The sequence below is a fragment of the Temnothorax longispinosus genome, chromosome 4, assembly GCF_030848805.1.
Source record: "Temnothorax longispinosus isolate EJ_2023e chromosome 4, Tlon_JGU_v1, whole genome shotgun sequence".
Lineage (NCBI taxonomy): Eukaryota > Metazoa > Arthropoda > Insecta > Hymenoptera > Formicidae > Temnothorax > Temnothorax longispinosus.
In genome coordinates, this window is record NC_092361.1 from 6,453,666 (window position 1) to 6,472,479 (window position 18,814).

The 18,814-nt window shown below is 41.5% G+C and overlaps 3 protein-coding genes across 6 annotated transcripts; 2 read left to right on the forward strand and 1 right to left on the reverse strand.

The window, feature by feature from the left end:
- Positions 1-1,125: 1,125 nt before the first annotated feature.
- LOC139812220 (breast cancer anti-estrogen resistance protein 3 homolog) lies at positions 1,126-11,672 on the forward strand. Of its 3 annotated transcripts, none has more exons than XM_071776891.1 (7): positions 1,126-1,358; positions 4,618-4,840; positions 7,264-7,378; positions 8,515-8,754; positions 9,034-10,186; positions 10,359-10,661; positions 10,882-11,672. In XM_071776891.1, exons 1-7 carry the CDS (start codon positions 1,316-1,318, stop codon positions 11,211-11,213), a joined length of 2,409 nt encoding a protein of 802 aa, XP_071632992.1. In that variant the 5' UTR covers positions 1,126-1,315; the 3' UTR covers positions 11,214-11,672. The 3 variants fall into 3 exon arrangements, with proteins under 3 accessions (XP_071632992.1, XP_071632993.1, XP_071632991.1); XM_071776892.1 differs by lacking the exon at positions 1,126-1,358 and adding an exon at positions 1,375-1,521; XM_071776890.1 differs by lacking the exon at positions 1,126-1,358 and adding an exon at positions 1,574-4,098.
- Positions 11,673-12,556: 884 nt separating this feature from the next.
- Positions 12,557-15,740, forward strand: LOC139812223 (protein phosphatase inhibitor 2). The gene is made up of 4 exons (XM_071776897.1): positions 12,557-12,888; positions 13,448-13,618; positions 13,711-13,790; positions 13,855-15,740. Exons 1-4 carry the CDS (start codon positions 12,809-12,811, stop codon positions 14,064-14,066), a joined length of 543 nt encoding a protein of 180 aa, XP_071632998.1. The 5' UTR covers positions 12,557-12,808; the 3' UTR covers positions 14,067-15,740.
- On the reverse strand, positions 14,626-17,205 carry LOC139812221 (tRNA pseudouridine(38/39) synthase). Of its 2 annotated transcripts, XM_071776893.1 has the most exons (6): positions 16,950-17,205; positions 16,734-16,867; positions 16,090-16,658; positions 15,720-16,011; positions 15,503-15,639; positions 14,626-14,797 (listed from the first exon to the last, which is right to left on the reverse strand). In XM_071776893.1, exons 1-6 carry the CDS (start codon positions 17,022-17,024, stop codon positions 14,715-14,717), a joined length of 1,290 nt encoding a protein of 429 aa, XP_071632994.1. In that variant the 5' UTR covers positions 17,025-17,205; the 3' UTR covers positions 14,626-14,714. The 2 variants fall into 2 exon arrangements, with proteins under 2 accessions (XP_071632994.1, XP_071632995.1); XM_071776894.1 differs by lacking the exon at positions 16,950-17,205 and having other exon boundaries at positions 16,090-16,683; positions 16,760-16,855.
- Positions 17,206-18,814: the final 1,609 nt, after the last annotated feature.

The following is an 18,814-nucleotide window of genomic DNA, read 5'->3' on the forward strand; positions in this document are numbered from 1 at the left end:
TGTTCGGGAATATATGTCGAAATGTCCAACAGGTGGTTTGCAGGCCATAACTCGTCGCCTATTGCATTTGCGTCCTTGCGAAACCTGCTGACACGGCAGAAAAAAGGAAACCTCGGATTAATGTGAGAAGTCGCATTTAGCTGGAACAAGTCCGGGTTTCCGATGACATCACGAGTTGACTCCTCGGGAAGAATCACGTTGCCTTGCATCTGCGTGTCGGACACTTGTGCACGTATTCTTTTCTGTCTCTTTCTCTCTCCTTCTCTCTCTCCTTCTCACATCGGAATTCTTCGGTCTTTTTTCTCGCAAACTTTCAGGTTTATTTCTAAGATTATCATTTCTGAGGAGTGTCCCTTAAGGATTCTTCTTTTACCTTTCCTTTCTTACCTTTATTTTATACCTCTATTGTTGTTTTACACTTAAGGTTCTGAGAGCAAATGGTTCTTAATAGTACTCAAACATTGAACAACGTTTTCAGGAAAGCGTGGAATATCGAGAGGAATATCAATAGACACTAACAAGTGCGATCGAGTGCACGGTTCGTTTATCGAGTTTGACAATAACAAGATTCCAAAAGCGGAATCCCCCGTTGAGGCTCAAATAGTTAAAAAAATAAATTACATGTCCTGATTTGGATGGTTTTAATTGTTCGTTGAAAAATTATTCGACGCGGCTCGTTCAAAAATCATTTCAAATTCTGAACGCAGTGTTTCCATATTCGTAAATGTAAAAAAAAAAATATCTAAGAATATATCTTTTGGATTTTCGCGTTGTTCAACTCTGATTAAAACGTTCGAGAATGTAAAGGCTCGAATACCAATTGAAGGCCATCATGCACTACTACGTCTGGCGACAGTATCGTTTGTTAAACAGCAGTCGTCTCTGCCATTTGCTCGTTTGGTTCCCTCCTTCTCTACCGTACAACTATCTCTCTCCCAAGAGTCCCAAGCGAGTTATATCATATTCTCTCTCCGTCTCTCTCTTTCTCTCTGTCTCTCTGTCTCTCTCGTTCTATCAGCCTCCCCCGCACTCTGCGTCTCTCCTCACGCTGCCGGTCACGTTCTCCTCCTCCTGCGAGCACCACTTGCGTATCGGTGGGTCGGTCTGGTCCCTTCTTTCTAGTGTGTTTGCGCTCAGTTAGCTCGGTATCGCATTATGCTACGGTCAGGCTGCGTCGCAGGGTGCTACAGCCGTGCCGTGTCAGTGCCGCGCCGTCCGAATTGTTTCGCTTCCCGCAGTGCACCCTCGATTGAATTCACCGGCGGGAATTCCTGCGGCGCTCACGGGCAGCCGCTGGCATGCGACTGGCGGGAAAATGGGAAAGACCGCCAGCAAACTCAAGTCGCGAAGAAGCCAAAGTCAGTGCAAATTTTCCAACCTGCCACGTGGTATCATGTGCTCCCCCATTTGCGTATTCGTCGTTCATTTCTCGAGTTCGCTGCCCTTTTCGATATAGGAAATATCAACGGGCGGTGAACCCGTGAGTATCTCTCGCGGAGATTCTCGCTTGTGCGTAACGAGGTGCGTATTTGTGACAGAATAGAAAAGAAAACGACTGTTCGATTTTCAATATTCCTGCAAATGTCCGCCATATCGCTGAATTATTGTTAAGTTGAAATTGAATATGAAAATCATTAATGCTCGTATGGTGCCGAGTCTCGTGTGTCACTGGCAAGGCGATAGTGCACTTATCGGCGATGCATGCGCGCGGATCACATTGCGGGGACACGTGTGCACACACACACACACACATACACACTCCGCTTATAATCCCTCTGTTACCCGGACTTCGTGTCCACACGTTACGATTGTCGAGGGCAACGGAAAACCACGTTCGTGAAGCGATTGTAAATGTTACGTAAATCCTACGGACAGTGACGCACTCGAAAGAAGAAATGTCGGTCACCGCCGCTGATTTGACACGTGCAACTGCAATGCCAGCATGAAACTGCATGAGTACCGTTTAAGTGATTATATCCTTTCCGCAATAGCCGGAAATGAATTACGAATGATTAGTCAGCTGTACTTCAATTAATCATCCAACGATTTTAACGAAAAACGAATATATGAAAATCTCGATACGTTTATCGTCAAGTGACGCCTACGATTCGCCTGGGCGTGTAATATATTAAAGCGAATTCAATTATCATCCAGAATCAAAGTTCAAAACTAGCCAAGTGGATTTTAATGTTTATCGGGAAAAGATCGATTGATCGTGTCATGAATGTTCTCCAGTTATAAATGGGTAAAAGTAAAGGAAAAACTGAAATAAAAGAAAAGAATGAACGCAGAGCTGTTTTCATAACTTGCGCACTTGGAATCCACATACGACAAGCTTACGATTGATCGTCATGCATCATATTCGCGGTGATGTCGCAAGACCGCGGTGAAAGTAGAACTTTTCCGCTCTGTTCGAACGAACGCGACGTGTAATTTGCACGCCATTACGTAAATCGTATTCTATCGCTATCATTATTTTGAAAACCGTAAGAGAACACGTGTTTCCCGCAGCGAAAGTCTCGATAAACGGCTCATTTCGGATGTCTTTCTCTCCGCACGAACGCGACGCGATTGAAATTCCTCTTGTGTGGTGCACGCGCGTAATTATACGACGACGAAGGAAACGGGGACCTTCTGGGCGCAGGTTACATTCGTTTAAAGGTACTGTTTGTTGAAAGTAAACGTCGACGTTCAAAAATAACGTGCGTACGGTATCCTCACATTCTCGTAACGATGTTCTTTACGTGGAGTCGACTTTTTAACAAAAACATCATTATTTTCTTATCATTTCCTAGTTTTTAACATTAAATATCTTCGCCATTAATCGTCAAATTAACAATTTGTTAAACCATAATCTATTTGAAATTAAACGAACAGATTTAAATATCTGTTTATTTTTTAAAGAAATTTGTTTTCTCATAACTTAAAAACTATTAATTACACATTCAATATTTTAATTTAAAAACCGGCAAATTACTTAACAAAAATGTAAAAATTAATTTGTTCACCTGAAATACTTTGCGTAACATTCAGAAAAATCTTTTTAGTTGCTCTAAACGAAATAAATTTTATTATCACAATTTTTTCCCAAAAAAAAAAAAAAAAAGCAAGCAACATCTGATTCTGTCAGTGGAATAATTTCCAAGTAGACTAAATGTGAGAGGTAAAGAGACGAACAGATTGTGAGCGTTATCAAACTGGTTTAAGCGCGCATCAAGCGGTAAAATATTTAACTTGGTTTATCTCTACAACCGTCTGCGCTACTGTGTATAATTGAAGTACAGCATGGTCAGCAAAATTATATATTTTCATATTATTTTAAATTAAATTATGAGGTAGTCTTTTATACGCGTAACACTTTTGCTTGACCGACAAATTCCGTCCATCATTTCTGTTTTTAATTAATTTTTTCTCTCGTCCGAGCAGCATTGTTAAATATCAAAACGTGTCATAAAATTAGGTCGTTCGTTTTTAAAACCGCAATAATCATGCTATAATTAATAATTCCGTAATTGTATGAAAATCGAGATCAATAATTTCGACGAAATAATATGACGACGAAAATTTCGCTTGGATTATCTCTCACTTTTACGGTCGATGGCGCCTCTCTAAACATCGCATAGATATCTCGGTAAACGGGGACCTTATCATCATCGCCAGGTATTATGTTCGCTCGCGAAGGATACGAGCAAGAGATACGCAGAAAGAACAAGATTATATATATATATATATATATTGTATACATAGTCAGAAAGAGAAGAGCGAGCAGGTAGACGCAGCAAGCGCAAAGGTGAGAAAGAGGTAGAGAAGTGGTTAGCGGGTATGGGAGAAAGAGAGAGGCGAACAACTTCACAAACCTGCATTCCTCTACTCTGCTTTTTCAAACGCGTACTAGCCGCTGCATCGAGAGACCGGCCACACTCGCGGTGCATTCAAGTTCGACGCGAGCCGTTTACGCGCGCACGCATAATGCAACTCGGGCGAGCTCAATGAAATTGCGATCGCGATCGTCTTCCACCGTTGCAAAATCGTACAACGCGAACGTGAATACGCCCATCAGAATGGAATCCATAAAACTAGAAGACGGCGCGAGCATACGTGAGTGCGTCAGAACATATGTAATCTTCATTTTCACGTGTCACGTCAGTCAGAGATTTATAATAGCAGTGCGCGAATGGATATGTCAGCCGCGTAAACGTTTTATGTATCGTAAAATTACATTGGACATGATTTATATATTCTGTGTACACAGAGATCGAAAGAAACACTGTCAGTTTCGAGAATTGTAATAAGTGAATCGACATATTAATTAATATAAGAGAAATTAAACGAGAATATATATTATCACGCGAGCAAATATGCACCTCGTTCTAATAAAGTTGCTTTGAAATTGCTTTCTTCTAATGATCAACTCCGACTAATCGACGTCGAGCGTGTATTTATCGGCGCTATTGGTGTCCGATTAAATCGCGTTTTATTGCTCATTCGTGAATTTATTACAGTTCTAAATTTTATCACACTTGTTCCACACCTTCGTCCACATTATATGTGTCTGTCCGTTGATTTCGAGATGGACGATAACACTTTTACACGTAAATTTCTTTGCGGCACATTCAGGCATAGCATGGAGCTTTCGATTCCCATCTATGGGTACTCTGCAGAACCTAGGTACCAACAGCCGACGGCGCAAACGGAATGGCCTCGCCTCGTCGGACTCGTGTAAGGATCTTCGGCAGAAGAGACACACGATACACCTGCAGCCGGAAGTAATCATTCAAAAGGAGCCGTGCTTCATCGTGACCCCGCCGTCACCTGAGGACCTCGTCGAGGATAACTCGAGGTACGCGTAAAATGTCTAACTATTATATATTATATACGATCATATAATTTGGAAGTGTCTAAAATAACAGAGGTATCAAGGAGATGACGCGACCAACACCAAACAATTACGGCAAATTTTAATCTTTCAAAGTTCATATAATTATATTCTGGATAATTAAATTTTATCGACTTTTTCTACCTATTTGGATCGCCGTATAAAGAGATTAAGGAGTTAAAAACATGGTGCATGCGAGACGAAAGCTTGGAAATGAGAAACACGAATAAATGAAGGTGAATAAGGGATTAGGTGCCGTGCGAGGGACACGGCTTTTTGCTAAAGTCGAAGGCCCAAAGTTATAGCTTATGAATTAGCCTCCTTTGAAGGTACATCGTGATACCAGTACAGGAATATAATGGGCCTGGCGACTCTCGAACCGGTTTCTCTCAATCTCTACCTTCAAGAATGACGCACCCCGTTCCCGTATACGAGCGACTAACAAATGCGGGAATTCTGTAACAGGAAAATAAAACCGGGGAAACTATAACCGAACCACCTGTCATCGAGAAACGTGTCACGACCTCGCATATCGTGACCCATTCGAGAGAAAAATGCGCGCGTCACTCCGAGGGTTACTTTGACTGACGGATCAAAGAAACCTATCAATCATTCTCTCAAAACGTTCTCTCTCGTGATTAATCTCGACAATTCATACAGAAGTGCATCCCCCATTCCAGTGTAAAAACTTAAAATGATATTGTTCGAGACAGACAGTGCAGGGATACGCTTCCCTTGGGCGACTTTCGAGATAAATCCCGGTGCGAATACACGGCGATCAGCAGCGGTGGCAGCGAACCTGGCGAATATTACATTTACATGAAAGACTCCTTGATGGTGATGTTGTAGCCCGCAAGGAGTTAAACGATTTTACAGCCGCTCTTTTTCAAACCGCGATTTTCGCGACTGACTACGCAAAATCATTTCTTTGTCTCTCTTATTTTAGTTGAGCTCACATTGTTTTACATTATATTACTCTGTGAAACTTGATAACTGTTGATCTTGTAATTTGCTTATACAATTTCATTTACAGACACATACATATGTAGGTATATTTTATTTATATTCTTATTTATATATGTATATTTTATAGCGTTGGATCTAACAAATAATGTAATAATACGAAAATTTATAGTTTGTATGACATGAGATTATATTATCGCGAAGATTAAAGACCAATCCTCAACTACAGAGGAAAATGGAATAAAAATAGCCTGAGTAAGATACTTTAAAGTCATTCCTTATATGAGCGAATATACATCGTCTCAGAGTATCTCGATGACGCCCCTTATCGAACGTTTCCGGATGACGCAAGCGCACCTTGGCCGTCGACCCCCTCCGTATACGCAGCCCCTTGTCCGAGGAGATCAATAACCCCCGTATCGACGGAATAACCCGGTCGAAAGCGATAAAAGCAATGCACTTTTACTCCGTCTTACATTACGTCTTTACGACATCAAAAGATACGTAACGTGAGAAGCATCTATCGTCGACACGCATGTACTCTTCGATATCCGTCGTCTGTCAAAGCCAGTCGCTTTGACGAAAGAGAAGAAGGGGCGGGTATAGAGCGTGGAGCGGGTGTGGAAACAAACGAGGGCGATAACATCGCAGTAGTGTACCATCGGGGGTTCAAAGATGCATTATAATCGCGGTCGTCGTCACAAATGTAAAATCGTCGGATAGCCGTAAAATGCGGCAGACATTTTTTATTGTGCGAATTAAAAAGGGGCACACTCGAAAAAAAATACAAAACTGAATAATTACTATATGTTATTACGCTCTACGCGGAAGACAAATAATTGAGCGTTTAAATCGTCCGTCATACGATAACGATTTAATGGAGTTAACAGGCCGTGTGTCGAGCTACACTCACATCAACGAGCAGCATCGTTATTTTCTACACGCTCGTTATCCACAACGGTCCCTCATCGCGCGAGACCAGCTCCGTCGGATTTAACTCGCGGGTTAATCGCCGCGGCAACGCGTACGAACGGACAAAGAAATCGCCGGGAAGGAAATATTTTCCTTTGCACGCGCAACCAATCTTTCCTCTTTTTCTCTCTCTCTCTCTCTCTCTCTCTCTCTTTCTCTCCTGTCTCTCCCGCTCTTTCCCCGCGATCTATTAATATACCACTCGATGGTACCCCCGCGATACCCCGTGAAAATACGATCCTGCTTGAATCGCTGGTCAGTGGGGTGCGTGCGTGCGCGCGCGCACTCTCTGAACCCGAGAGTCGCGGTCAAATTCTATCCGCCCGTTCCAAGAGCCGCACGGAGCTCTCCTTCTGGACGAAGGAACCGGGATCTATGAGAGAGAACCTTGTCGGAGGTCGGGCACGAAGCGCAGAGATGTGAGCGACTGAAAGTTCTCGTTCTGATCGCAGGACGCCGGAGGAAGACATCGACGTAAGGGTGGATCGCGGCATATACCCTCCAAGTGAGCAGGAGCCACCCCTGACGAAGGCGCCCGAAAACAGCAACAATCTGTCCCCCCTGATGGTGAGTACCTGATCGTATACGGGCTGTTTAACTTTGAAGATTAAGTTTTGTCCATTGTTCGGAGAAATTGATATTGGGTTAATTAAACTGATATGGGATCCATCTTCGTGGAATCATGAATATTCATACGAGGGCCGATTTGACTAGATCTAATTAAATTCAACGTCATACACCGAATGTCATGTACCTACAATATATCTATCCCTCACCAAATCTCTGAAATCCGGAGTCAATTCATGTTTGACGAAAATGTCAACGTTGTAGCGAATTATATTAAATTTTAATTAATTTTGAAGTCACATGTATCTCGTGAGCTACATAATGTTGGAATTAAATGAGAAATGAGATTCTTTACTCTTTTGTTTTTCTTTGAAACTTGAAATTCCCAAACACCTATTATTTTCGATCGTTTATAACTAAAAAAAAATCCCCGATATTGTTGTTCATAAAAATCTTGAATCAATTAAAAAATCTATAAACAATACACGCTGCACGAATATTTTCTATATCACGTCGCGTCTCTCACACATACTCGCGTAATCGATCAAACACGTAATTATGGGTTTAAGTTATTGAAGTGGCAACGCCAGCTTCTTGTCGCGCGATAGGAAGCAATTAAATAGAACGATACACTTAAGTACAAGCGATGATGGGTAGCCGGAGCTACTTGACGCGGCACCTCGAATGACGAGTCGCAGACGATCGGCGGCAATGTGACGGGGAGCTCAAGGCTGCTCTTGTTAAGCCAATCTTCGCTGGACCGCAGACTCCGGTCTCTTTCCAGCATTGATTGCTACAATTGTCTTACGCGGAACGCTCGCGCGGTCTTTCTTCTCTCTCATTCCGAGTAATTAATCAACAATACGAGAATGTCCCGGCGTGATATATTCAAATTGTTCACGATAATAATGATTCATCATATAGTGTTAAAGAAAAGTTCATTGCTAGAGTCAAGTTTTTCATTGATGTTAATTGAGCATTTTTCGTTCAGTTTAACGACTGTGTACATCTGTGATATCTCAATTCCTTTCTTAGCATCCGTACTTAAAATGAAATATATATTAGCAAACATAAAAGTTTTTAAATTCAATTAGGAAATGAAATCCAGGTAATATTCAAAACCATTGATTTCAAAGGAGCCACCTGAGGAGACCACTCGCAAACTCCTGGAAAGAGAATTGCGGCTTCTCGACCCTCGAGATCTACGATCACACGCCTGGTACCATGGTAGCACGTTGCGCGGCGGTCGAAAAGGTGCGGAGACGGAAGTGCCAAATGACGGGGACTTCTTGGTGCGTGATTGCGCCTCCCAACCCGGCAACTATGTCCTAACCGTGCGATGGAAAGGTCAACCGTTACATTTCGTCATCAATCGAGTAAGTTGAAATCGAGGAAGATTGCTTTAAAAATTCTTATCTTAACATCTGTATCGGATTATGATAGAAGAGAAACAGTTAGGATCTTCGACTTTCGCGACTCAGACGGATTCATAAAATATCAAAAATTTCCCTTTTTTTTAAATTATTTTCTATTCATAAATAAATAGAAAATATAATTTATTAATAAACATATAATTTATTCATTATAAAGTTTTAAAATCAATTCAACTTATGAAGATTTAAAATATTAAAAAATAATCTAATTTTGTCTGATAGGTCGTAATTCAGCCAGACACGGTTTATGAAAGGGCGCAGTATCAATTCGAAGACGAAGCCTTCGACACGGTCGCCGACCTGATAACCTTCTACGTTGGCAGTGGTCGACCGATTAGTCAAGCCAGCGGAGCACGAATTATTACTCCGAAGCCCAGATCGGTTCCGTTGACGTGCGTTCCAGCACCCACGAGTAATCAGCACTGCTCTAGTCCTTCCTCGACCTCTTTGTCGACCGGTTCACCACCTCGTCTACCCAGAAAACAGCAACGCAGTCACTCTCTGACCGCTCAGCATCATGTACCAGACCAGCATATCGCCCGGGACGGCAATCAACAAACGGGACCGCAGTTACCTATCCAATCCAGTACTCTGCCACGTGTACCACCAATTCAAAACCAACCGCCCTCTTGCTCTCTGTCGCTGGGTCGCCAGAAGATCACCCGGGTGATATCGGATCCAGCGCTGCAGCAGCAACAGCAACAACCCCCGAGTCTGAATCTTCAAAACACTCTGAGCACAGCGCCACCCAAGCCTCCCCGGGTGCCCTACGTACCGAATCATCAGTACCATCACCATCACCATCATCATCACCACCACCATCATCATCAGAGCTATCAGGCCTCCGGCAGCGACAGCGGAAACGGATCGGGAGACAGCGAGTTCGAGACCAATAATTCTGGCGGTGCCAGCAATCCCTCCTCTTCGGTGCCGATCAAGGGCGTGGTGATACGCAGTCATTATAACACCAGTAACGACGGCATAAACGGCAACAACGGCAGCGAATACGAATTATCGGCGGAGGAACAGTTGGTGGTAGCCGCACCGTCTCTGGAGATCACCACGGTGCTCGACATCGAAGGTTTTACGACATTGCTGTTACCAACTGGCGAACACAGACCTCTGGACCCGACGGCTCTGAGAGGAGTCTCGGGAATGTTGCTGGATTCGGCACCAAGAGTTCTCGCCTCTCATCTTACGAGACTCGATCTCGAAGTGGCACTTCAACCGGGACCAGGAAACAGAAGTGGATTAAGTGGCATCGAGCTGGCTACTCTTCCCCATGGTAGACAAGCTAGAATGGATCTAATCGAGAGATCTGAATGCATAAAACTGTTGGTGGCGGTCACCGTGCTGGCTGGCGCTACGGCTATAGGTGAGTTTCGAAATTTGTCAATTTTTTTATTTAGTTTTAATTAATTTTCAAATGGATGTTGATGAAAATCAATGAAAAAGACAAAAATATACCTAAAATTTTACATGAGATAAGTCCAAAAGCGGAGCAATCTTCCTTGATTTTTAAATAATGATAAATGTTAATATCGCAGAAAGAGCGGGTACCATCAGCAAATGGATCAAAGTGGCAATCGACACTAAAACCGCGCTCGGCAATCTTTACGGCTTCTGCGGCGTGATGCTCGGCTTGTGCCTGCCGCAAATTCAAAGACTAGCCAATACGTGGCATCTACTACGACAGAAACACACGGACGAAGCTTTCAGCTTCGAGGCGAAACTAAGGCCTACTCTACGGGCTATGAACGAGTGTACCAATCCGCAGGCGCCTAATACGACGTTACCACATTTGCTACCGATCGCGCTACTTGGAGAACGCACTCCCGAAGACGTTTTAGGTATCCACATAAAAAATAATTATTATTCGCTAATTAAATAATCAGTGAATAAACAGAAAATATATTTTTTCGCTTACGTACTCGCATCATAATTATTCTAAATACAAACATCTATCTTCGTTATAGCGTCTTTTTTATATACTGTTAATTGCTAATCCTCCCTTCCTTTTTTCTCTCAAAAACTACGTTGTTTTTACTTATTCAGCGAAATTTATTATAGGCACCGTAGCACCTTTCGGACTAACGGCAGCGATTCTTTCGCCATGGGAGAATTCAGCATCCGATTGCGGCCTATCGATCGTCTGGTCGCATCTCGAGGCGGCTCGCAAGTTAGCCGACAGTCTACCGCTTTTCCGCAGAAATGCTGAGATCGCTCTGGAAGGTTGCAGGAGCGACGAATTGCTATCAGACGCCTTTCGCACCGAATTTCACATCAAGTTCTTGTGGGGCAGCCGCGGTGCCACCGTAGCTCCGGAAGAACGTCACTTGAAGTTCATTCAAGTCCTAGATGCAATGTACGACAAGTGTGTGACGAGCGAAGTGGCCGCTTAAAAAACGACCAAAGGATCTCAAAGATCTGAATGGGAAGAGTTCGAAGAGGTAATTCTCTATGCGGGAGTTCGCCCTCTTCCTCCAAGTGCTCGGTGAACGTCACCGTGGATACTTTTAGATTTTTATAGTTACGGATACCACAAGAAATTAAAATACATATGCGTTAATAAAGTGGCATCACTCACCAGTCACCTCACTGCTACTATAATCCCGAATCGTAGAGCATATCCCCGAAATATGAAATGTTCTTCCATCTAAACCCAACGCTTGTTCCGAGTCGTGTAAGGTAGTAAGCAACAGCACCCAAAGAACCGATCGAGAGGCTGGACTGGAGCCTACCTGTAACGTCAACAGTACTTAACTTTAGTTGAACTTTAAACAATGTAATTCTATATAATAATGTTATGTTGTAAGTGTTGTTCATATTTGTTCATACTTAATATACAGATTAAAAAAGTATTACTCTTTTTGTGACTTTTTCATCAAACTTTCATCACAATTTTCATTAAAGCTCTCAAGGGCAACATTGCAGATTTATAAAATATATATTAAATTATTACATGTAATTGGAATATTCGCGGACTCATTACCTCAAATTAACATGAATTAATAACTGACGTGCAACAAGCCGTAATTATCTTACAATGATGTATCAATTAGCAAAATACAAATATAAAAGTCAAATAATTCCAAAATAATATTTAAGAAAATATATAATTGTTACATCAAATTTTTTATTTTATTCGAAAGTGATATTTACTAAAATAAGTTACATAGTTTCCGAAAAATATATAAGCTTTTCTAATGTCTTATAAATAAAAATCTTTTAATTATCGCGATCGTTTATAAGCTTTCTACATAACCGACATGATATCCCGCAAGATACTCGAAATATTACATCACACAAATCCACAATACAATCCAACATCTATTTAAAGAGTAGACTCTACCTTTAATCGCGGTAATTATTTCGGTAAATTATTACTGTTGACCTTCTGCCAAATTCTTGCACGATTTTTTGCCGCGGCAAGATTCGCGCCAGCATCTCGACCATAGATGACGCGTATGAGCCGCTGAGTAACAGTCGAACGTGATTGGCTCTTACTTTTAGAACCAACCAATCAACGCAGAGTGTTGATAAGACGAACTCAACAGTTGTGTCTGCTGAACGCGGCCAATAGGTTGTGGTTTGTCTCTCTCTAACTTGTACGCGCAACGTGTGAGAGAAAAGGCAATCTCGTGAAAGACGTGGTGAAAGCTACCTGTCTCTTTCTAAAGCTGGGCACGGCAGATGGTCGGTCAGGTCGGTCCGCGTCTACATTTTCCACGCTACGCAACTACGGCGTGCTAACGGCCGCAGAGCGGAGATCGCTTCCGAGAGTTCCGTGGCCGAGGGGCGACGGGCGCGCGCGCGCGAGAGAGAGAGGAAGAGAGGATGTGCCGCCGCGAGTGACGGAGTGAGTGACACCAAGTGACACCCAGCGCAGAGCACAGGCAGGTGAGGCAGGTTATTCCGCCGGAACGAGATCCATTGGTAAACATGCAGCCGCGGTATCACCGTCGCGAGTGACCCGTCGTGATTACGCCCGACTATAATGGCAGAGAACCTGTCGAAACGGCCTTCCAAGGGTATCCTCAAGACGTCCAGCAGTTTTGACAATCCGGAGGCGCCTAGGTGAGAGACGCGTACAATTGAATTTCGATACGATCGCGTAAAAATAGAGACGGCGCGCGAAACCCGCCGTAGCCGTCCCTCTCTCTCTCTCTCTCTCTCTCGTCGACATCGAAGGCGTGATTCCGCGTGTCACGCACGGTCCGATATTTATAAATCGCAAGTTCACGCGGTCCGCGACGACAGACGCCTCGACGAATTCGGCCAGAGAGAGAGAGAAACGATCTTTCCTCTTCGGGATACACGCGCTCGATATACAGCTTCTCGCTCAGCATCACCTTCGAACCGCATTCGTTCGGCTTCGCGAGAGATTACCTTTTCTTTTTAGAAAATAATCTTCCAGAGAAACTTCTTTTTTTATAGGGATGTGATTATAAAGTATCCGTACTTTTCTGAAAACTTAATAAACTTAAAGATAAGAACTTGCGATAAAACTGCTTGAATATTCTTAAGACGCAAAGTGATTGACATTACCTAGCGTCAGTTGACACAGATTCTATTTTTAGACTCCACGATCAACACTCATATTTTTTATTTACCTTATATATTAATCAAACTGTAGACCGAGCAAAGAAACAACATGGGACGAGATGAATATTATCGCCACTCTTCACCCTGCCGACAAGGACTATGGCCACATGAAGATCGAAGAACCAAAAACCCCATATAATTTCGAAGGCCTCCAAAATGAACATGAATTTGATCAGTTGGACGCTAGTGCTCTCGCAGCAAAGTGAGTAGATTAATGTAGGATGTGATGTGTCAATCACGTGCTAATAAAAATGTAAAATATTTTATATTATTTGCTCGATTGTTAAAATTCAGATTAGCTGGAGGTAGCAAACCCAAAATTTTTGAGGAATCCAGTGAAGAGGAGGAGGATGAAGAGACTCCCGAAGAAAAAGGTAAAACAAGACGTCTTATCTTCGCAACGTACAAAAATATTCATCATTGACGTATTCTATTTAGAAAGGAGAAGAGCCTTTGAGGCGAAAAGAAAGGGCCATTACCGGGAATGGCACGCTGTACAAATGGCGAGACGACTTTTAGAGCAGGATGAATTAGAAGAAGAGGACGAAGATGGCGAGGGTAAAAATAATGAAAATTCGTCGGAGGAAGAAAGCAATTTTGACACTCGTTTTAAATGCATGCCGTCCTGTGATAGAACCGAAAAGAAATAAACAAAACACATCGATTAGTAATTTTCTTTTTAAATCATCCATCACGGCCATATAATTTCATGGCAATGTCGACTTCGCTGTCGCGACGCTATCGCAACCGAAATGAGTCAGGCAGCAGGGAAAGTGTTTATATCATCTCAATTACATTTAAATGTCCAAATTAAATTTCGCATTTTAATTATGTATATATAGCACTTTTTCATTAGCTGCATCCTCTGTAAATAAACGTTTTAAAAACCTGAATATTTAGCATAAACTGCTGTTAGATTTCCAAGATTTAGATGACATTATGAGTCAGAAATACTAATAAGCTGTGCACAGAAAGATCCATCGCGTTTAATGACCTATTTTGATTTTTATAGATTATGAAAATTATAATTACTTTGTAAAAGCTTTACTCGTTTCGCGTGTATTATTACAGGCCTATCGACGTTACTTCACGCAACGCGCCTGTAAAATTTGATGTTTCTGAAGAATTCCTGATCGCTATCAAAATTTGACGAACAATAAGGCTGAACACAGCCCTCTCGCATATAGTGAAAATTTAAGACGCTATATGTAATATTTACAGTAAGAAAAACATACGTGTATTTGAAACCGTTAGTATGTAATACATTACACAAGTTCTGTGATTAGCATAGACATGTGCTATGTAACCTCCGTTACGTTGGAATGTATGACTTCAAATTTTCGTTTCTTCTCGTAATGTTTGATTTTACTTTCCAAACTCTCTGTAAAAGAAAATAGATTATACACGTAGATAAATAAAACTATCAGTTTGTACTAAACAAATTTATGTAGTATAAGCCTGTCCAAATTCGTCAAGTTTACCCAGATTCGCGCAATCAGTCATTAATTTCCATTCTCAATTATATTCATTTCTTTATATCTAATGATATACAATTGATTGCAACGCATGGATACAACGAACACATGTCTATATGATAGTCTGCCTTGTTTTGTTGCTCATCATGCATTTCATTCATCGAGATGACGAGAAGAAACATTTTGCTCGTGAATCAAATTTTGGACAGGCTTAACTTAATCTATTCAGTTACTATACTGTTGATAGAATGTAAATTTAGGAACTTGTAATCTTAAGTATAGAACACGTCCAAACGCGGCGACATTGTGTTTAGTATAGTATTAAAAAGAGAAGAACGTGAAATTACATACATATGATCATCAAAATATTTTGAATGTCTGTATTATAGTCGAATACAAAGTATATTAAGACTTAAAACAGTGTATTTGTATGCATTATTTCGAAATTAATAAACGTAGGCTATGCTATAGATACGTAATAAAGTAAACCAAAGTAAAATAAAGAAAAACCATTTTTGAATAGCATATTGAAAAAGTTTGAACTTGAGTCTCGACTTTATCGACAAATTTATGTTCACTAGCTTTGGTAAAATTAATCATCATACACTTACCACACATTTCTCGTTTCATTAATGGTTGATATATTTTTGATTGTACTCCGAGAAGCAGGCAATCACTTTGAAAATTAGTACTTACACAGTTGACGAAATTTTCCAATTCCATCAACATATTTTTAATCATTGTAGATCTGCATATAATGAAAAAGGGACTTGATTACAAAATCGATCTCATGTACGATTATGTGGATTTCTTTCTCAATAAACATACTTTATAGTATTGAGAGCCCAATCCTGTTGTAATATTTTGATAGTGTGTAATAATTCATCTTCGTCGATAAACCATTTTACGTTTTCATAATCACAATACCAGAGATTCAATGGAACTTGATGAGCCATAGTGTACTGCGGCTTCTGCGGGCAAGTCTCAATGTCCAGGAGCTTCAAGATTATTTCAGGCTCCTCTTTCCTTTGTCCAACCAACAACAAGATGCCCATTAAACAACGAATTTGATGCCACAGAAAGGCTTGGCTCGTAATTTCTAATTCACACATATCGTAGCCTTCAAAATAAAGTAAGAATTCACTATACATTGTATATCGTTAGAAGATAATAAGCAACTGAAGAAATTGAACATTACCTGTGGATTTTTCCACGTTGTCATCACTAACGACGATTACTCTTGCATCAATTACAGTTCTTTTAAAATTAACTACGCCATTGGCTACGTCCATTTTACAAATGTTACGAAAGTCATGATCTCCTATAGCATACTTGGCAGCTTTGTTCATGGCTTCTATATCTAAATTGCCTCTTGGGAAGAAGTACTTGTATTTTCTATACTTGCAGTCGAATCTTGCGGAGAAATTGAATACGACAGGACACCATGCTGTACACCTTATATTCGCTGGCAGCAATCTGTTCAACATTTTACAATAAGGCAACTCATCCGGCAAGTTGTCTTGATTCTCCAGTTCCAGTCTACTCCGCACATCCAACGATACAACTTGAGAGAACGAGCTAACACCTTTATCAGTTCGTCCACAACGGTGGTAATTTGCGCTCTCGCGGGATTCGATGCAGCAGCTTTTTAACAGAGCTGCGAATAGATGATGCTCAATAGTATCGCTGTTATCGTCTTGTACGGTGAAACCGTGATAGTCCCAACCGTGGTAATAAAACTTTAGCAGAATGTGCCTCTTGTGACACCTACGATTGAAATTGTAGGACATCACTAGTATGAAAGAGAAACAAGTGACACAAGTTCAAGAGCAACATATTTACCGTGAAAAATCAAACGATCTTCTTACTTTCTTTGGCGTCTTCTCTTTCTTCAGTTCAGTGTCCGTACTTTTCGCGATCGATGATTTCAGTTGCTCGTTATGAGCCTCCAATCGCAATATCTTATCGATCAATTCCTGCAAGCCACAAACGTGCAAATGTAATATATATGTAACGATATAAATACGCCAAGTGTCACACAATTACGTGTTTACAAACCGATTTATCGAGCATCTCCAACTGCTCTCTCGTGCTTTTTCCCATTTTAGCACGTTTCCGCGGAACCTTTGCCATAATCGTGTCGTCGCAACACTGAAAATAAACTGCAATAAATGCACAGGAATGTATTCGCAGATCTTTTATCTGTCGAATAAATTTTACGAGCGTCGAAAGTATGGGTTATGTTATGCACGCTACACGTGTTTCAGCGCATGTGAGTCGAGTCATGTGACTTCTGTCAGAGGACAGAGTGTCAGAGAGACAGAGAAAAGCCTGACCCGAGAATGGAGTAGAAGATACGATGCTCGCATTTTGAATGGAATGGTATCCGTCTATACATCAGTTAATTGATTTTATTCCGTGCTATGTCCACAAAATACAATTGCATAACAAAATGTATTATGCACAATACAATAGTAATAATTAAAAATTAAAATAAATAATTTAATATCATGAAAAATAAATAAAATCAGCAAAAGATATGTATAGTATATGTAAAGTTGAAATATACTATTTATTATAACCTGATAATTTCATAGAATTTTAACGATTTATTGATTGATTAGAAGTAAAACTAATCATCTCTATAACAAATAACAATTAATGCGTAAGGTTCAAATCAGTCGCACGGTTGCATTGTCAATAATAGACTCGAATAGACAAAGCGTCTGTAGCGTAAGGGGGGAAAAACGCTGGCGAGCTGCGGGAAAAAACGTCAAAATTGGCATCTCCGCTGCTCGAAATAACGCTCCTGTTACTAGAAAAGTATGACATGCGAGGAGGTTGTAGCAGGTATACTATCCCCTCACAGTCAATTGAGTCAATTCCTACATTACCTCCAATACCGACATCCGAACGTCTTATTATCGTAGGTACAATGGTAAAGCAGGGATTGACTGTGAGAGGGTAATATATAATATTTTTTTTTACCTCCTCGTATGTCATTTCTAGGAAGAATTCTGACGATCGACGGATATGCGTAAAGCCTTGTGCACACGATACTAGAAATCGATCCGAGTTTCGGTTTAAGCCAATGAAACTGCTGCTTTTCTGTAAGAGCTGCAAGTTGATTGGCTTAAACCGAAACTCGGACCGATTTCTAGTATCGTGTACACAAGGCTTAAAAGGGGCAATAAGCGAGCATCTATTACAAACCGGAGCAATAGTTAAAAAGATTAAGCCCCGCACACACACACACACACACACACACACACACACACACACACACACAGACACACACACACATTGTGAAAATTAAGAAACAAATCACTATTGGAGTAGACGTACGGAGACGTGGTGTATGTACTGTATGTCTCGTCGATGCAAACTATTTAACAACATTGCAAAAAGATTTAAACCACCAAATGGCTTAAGAAAAATTAACAAACTTTTCTTCATACCTCGGTCGAAAGTACGTACTTTCGTCCCTAATAGCAGGGACGAAAGTTTAACATTTACTCCCTGTGAGAAGTACACGCGCGCTCTCTATACGGCGGTAACACGAACCGGATAGGAACTTCGATCGAGATTACGTTCCAGTACCTCTCGAAGCGTAGGCTCGAGGCGTCAGTTGCCTTTGCAGGTTAGGTTTTCGCCGGCTTGTAGGCTCGAGGGAACGGTGCCGGCACGTGCCGGGCTTCCCGACGATCCGCGTCTCGTTCCCCGGCCGGAAGACGCGATCCCGACGACCGACGGACGGCTTATCGATCGTCCTGGCGTGCGAATCCGCGCGACACACGTGCACACACATACCAACGGTCACCCCGTTGGCACGCACGTGAATTTATTTTTACAAAATATGACAAGACTTGACTCTTCGAATGTATTTGATGCCTGCCCCCCCGACCAGCAGCACTCGCTTCGCT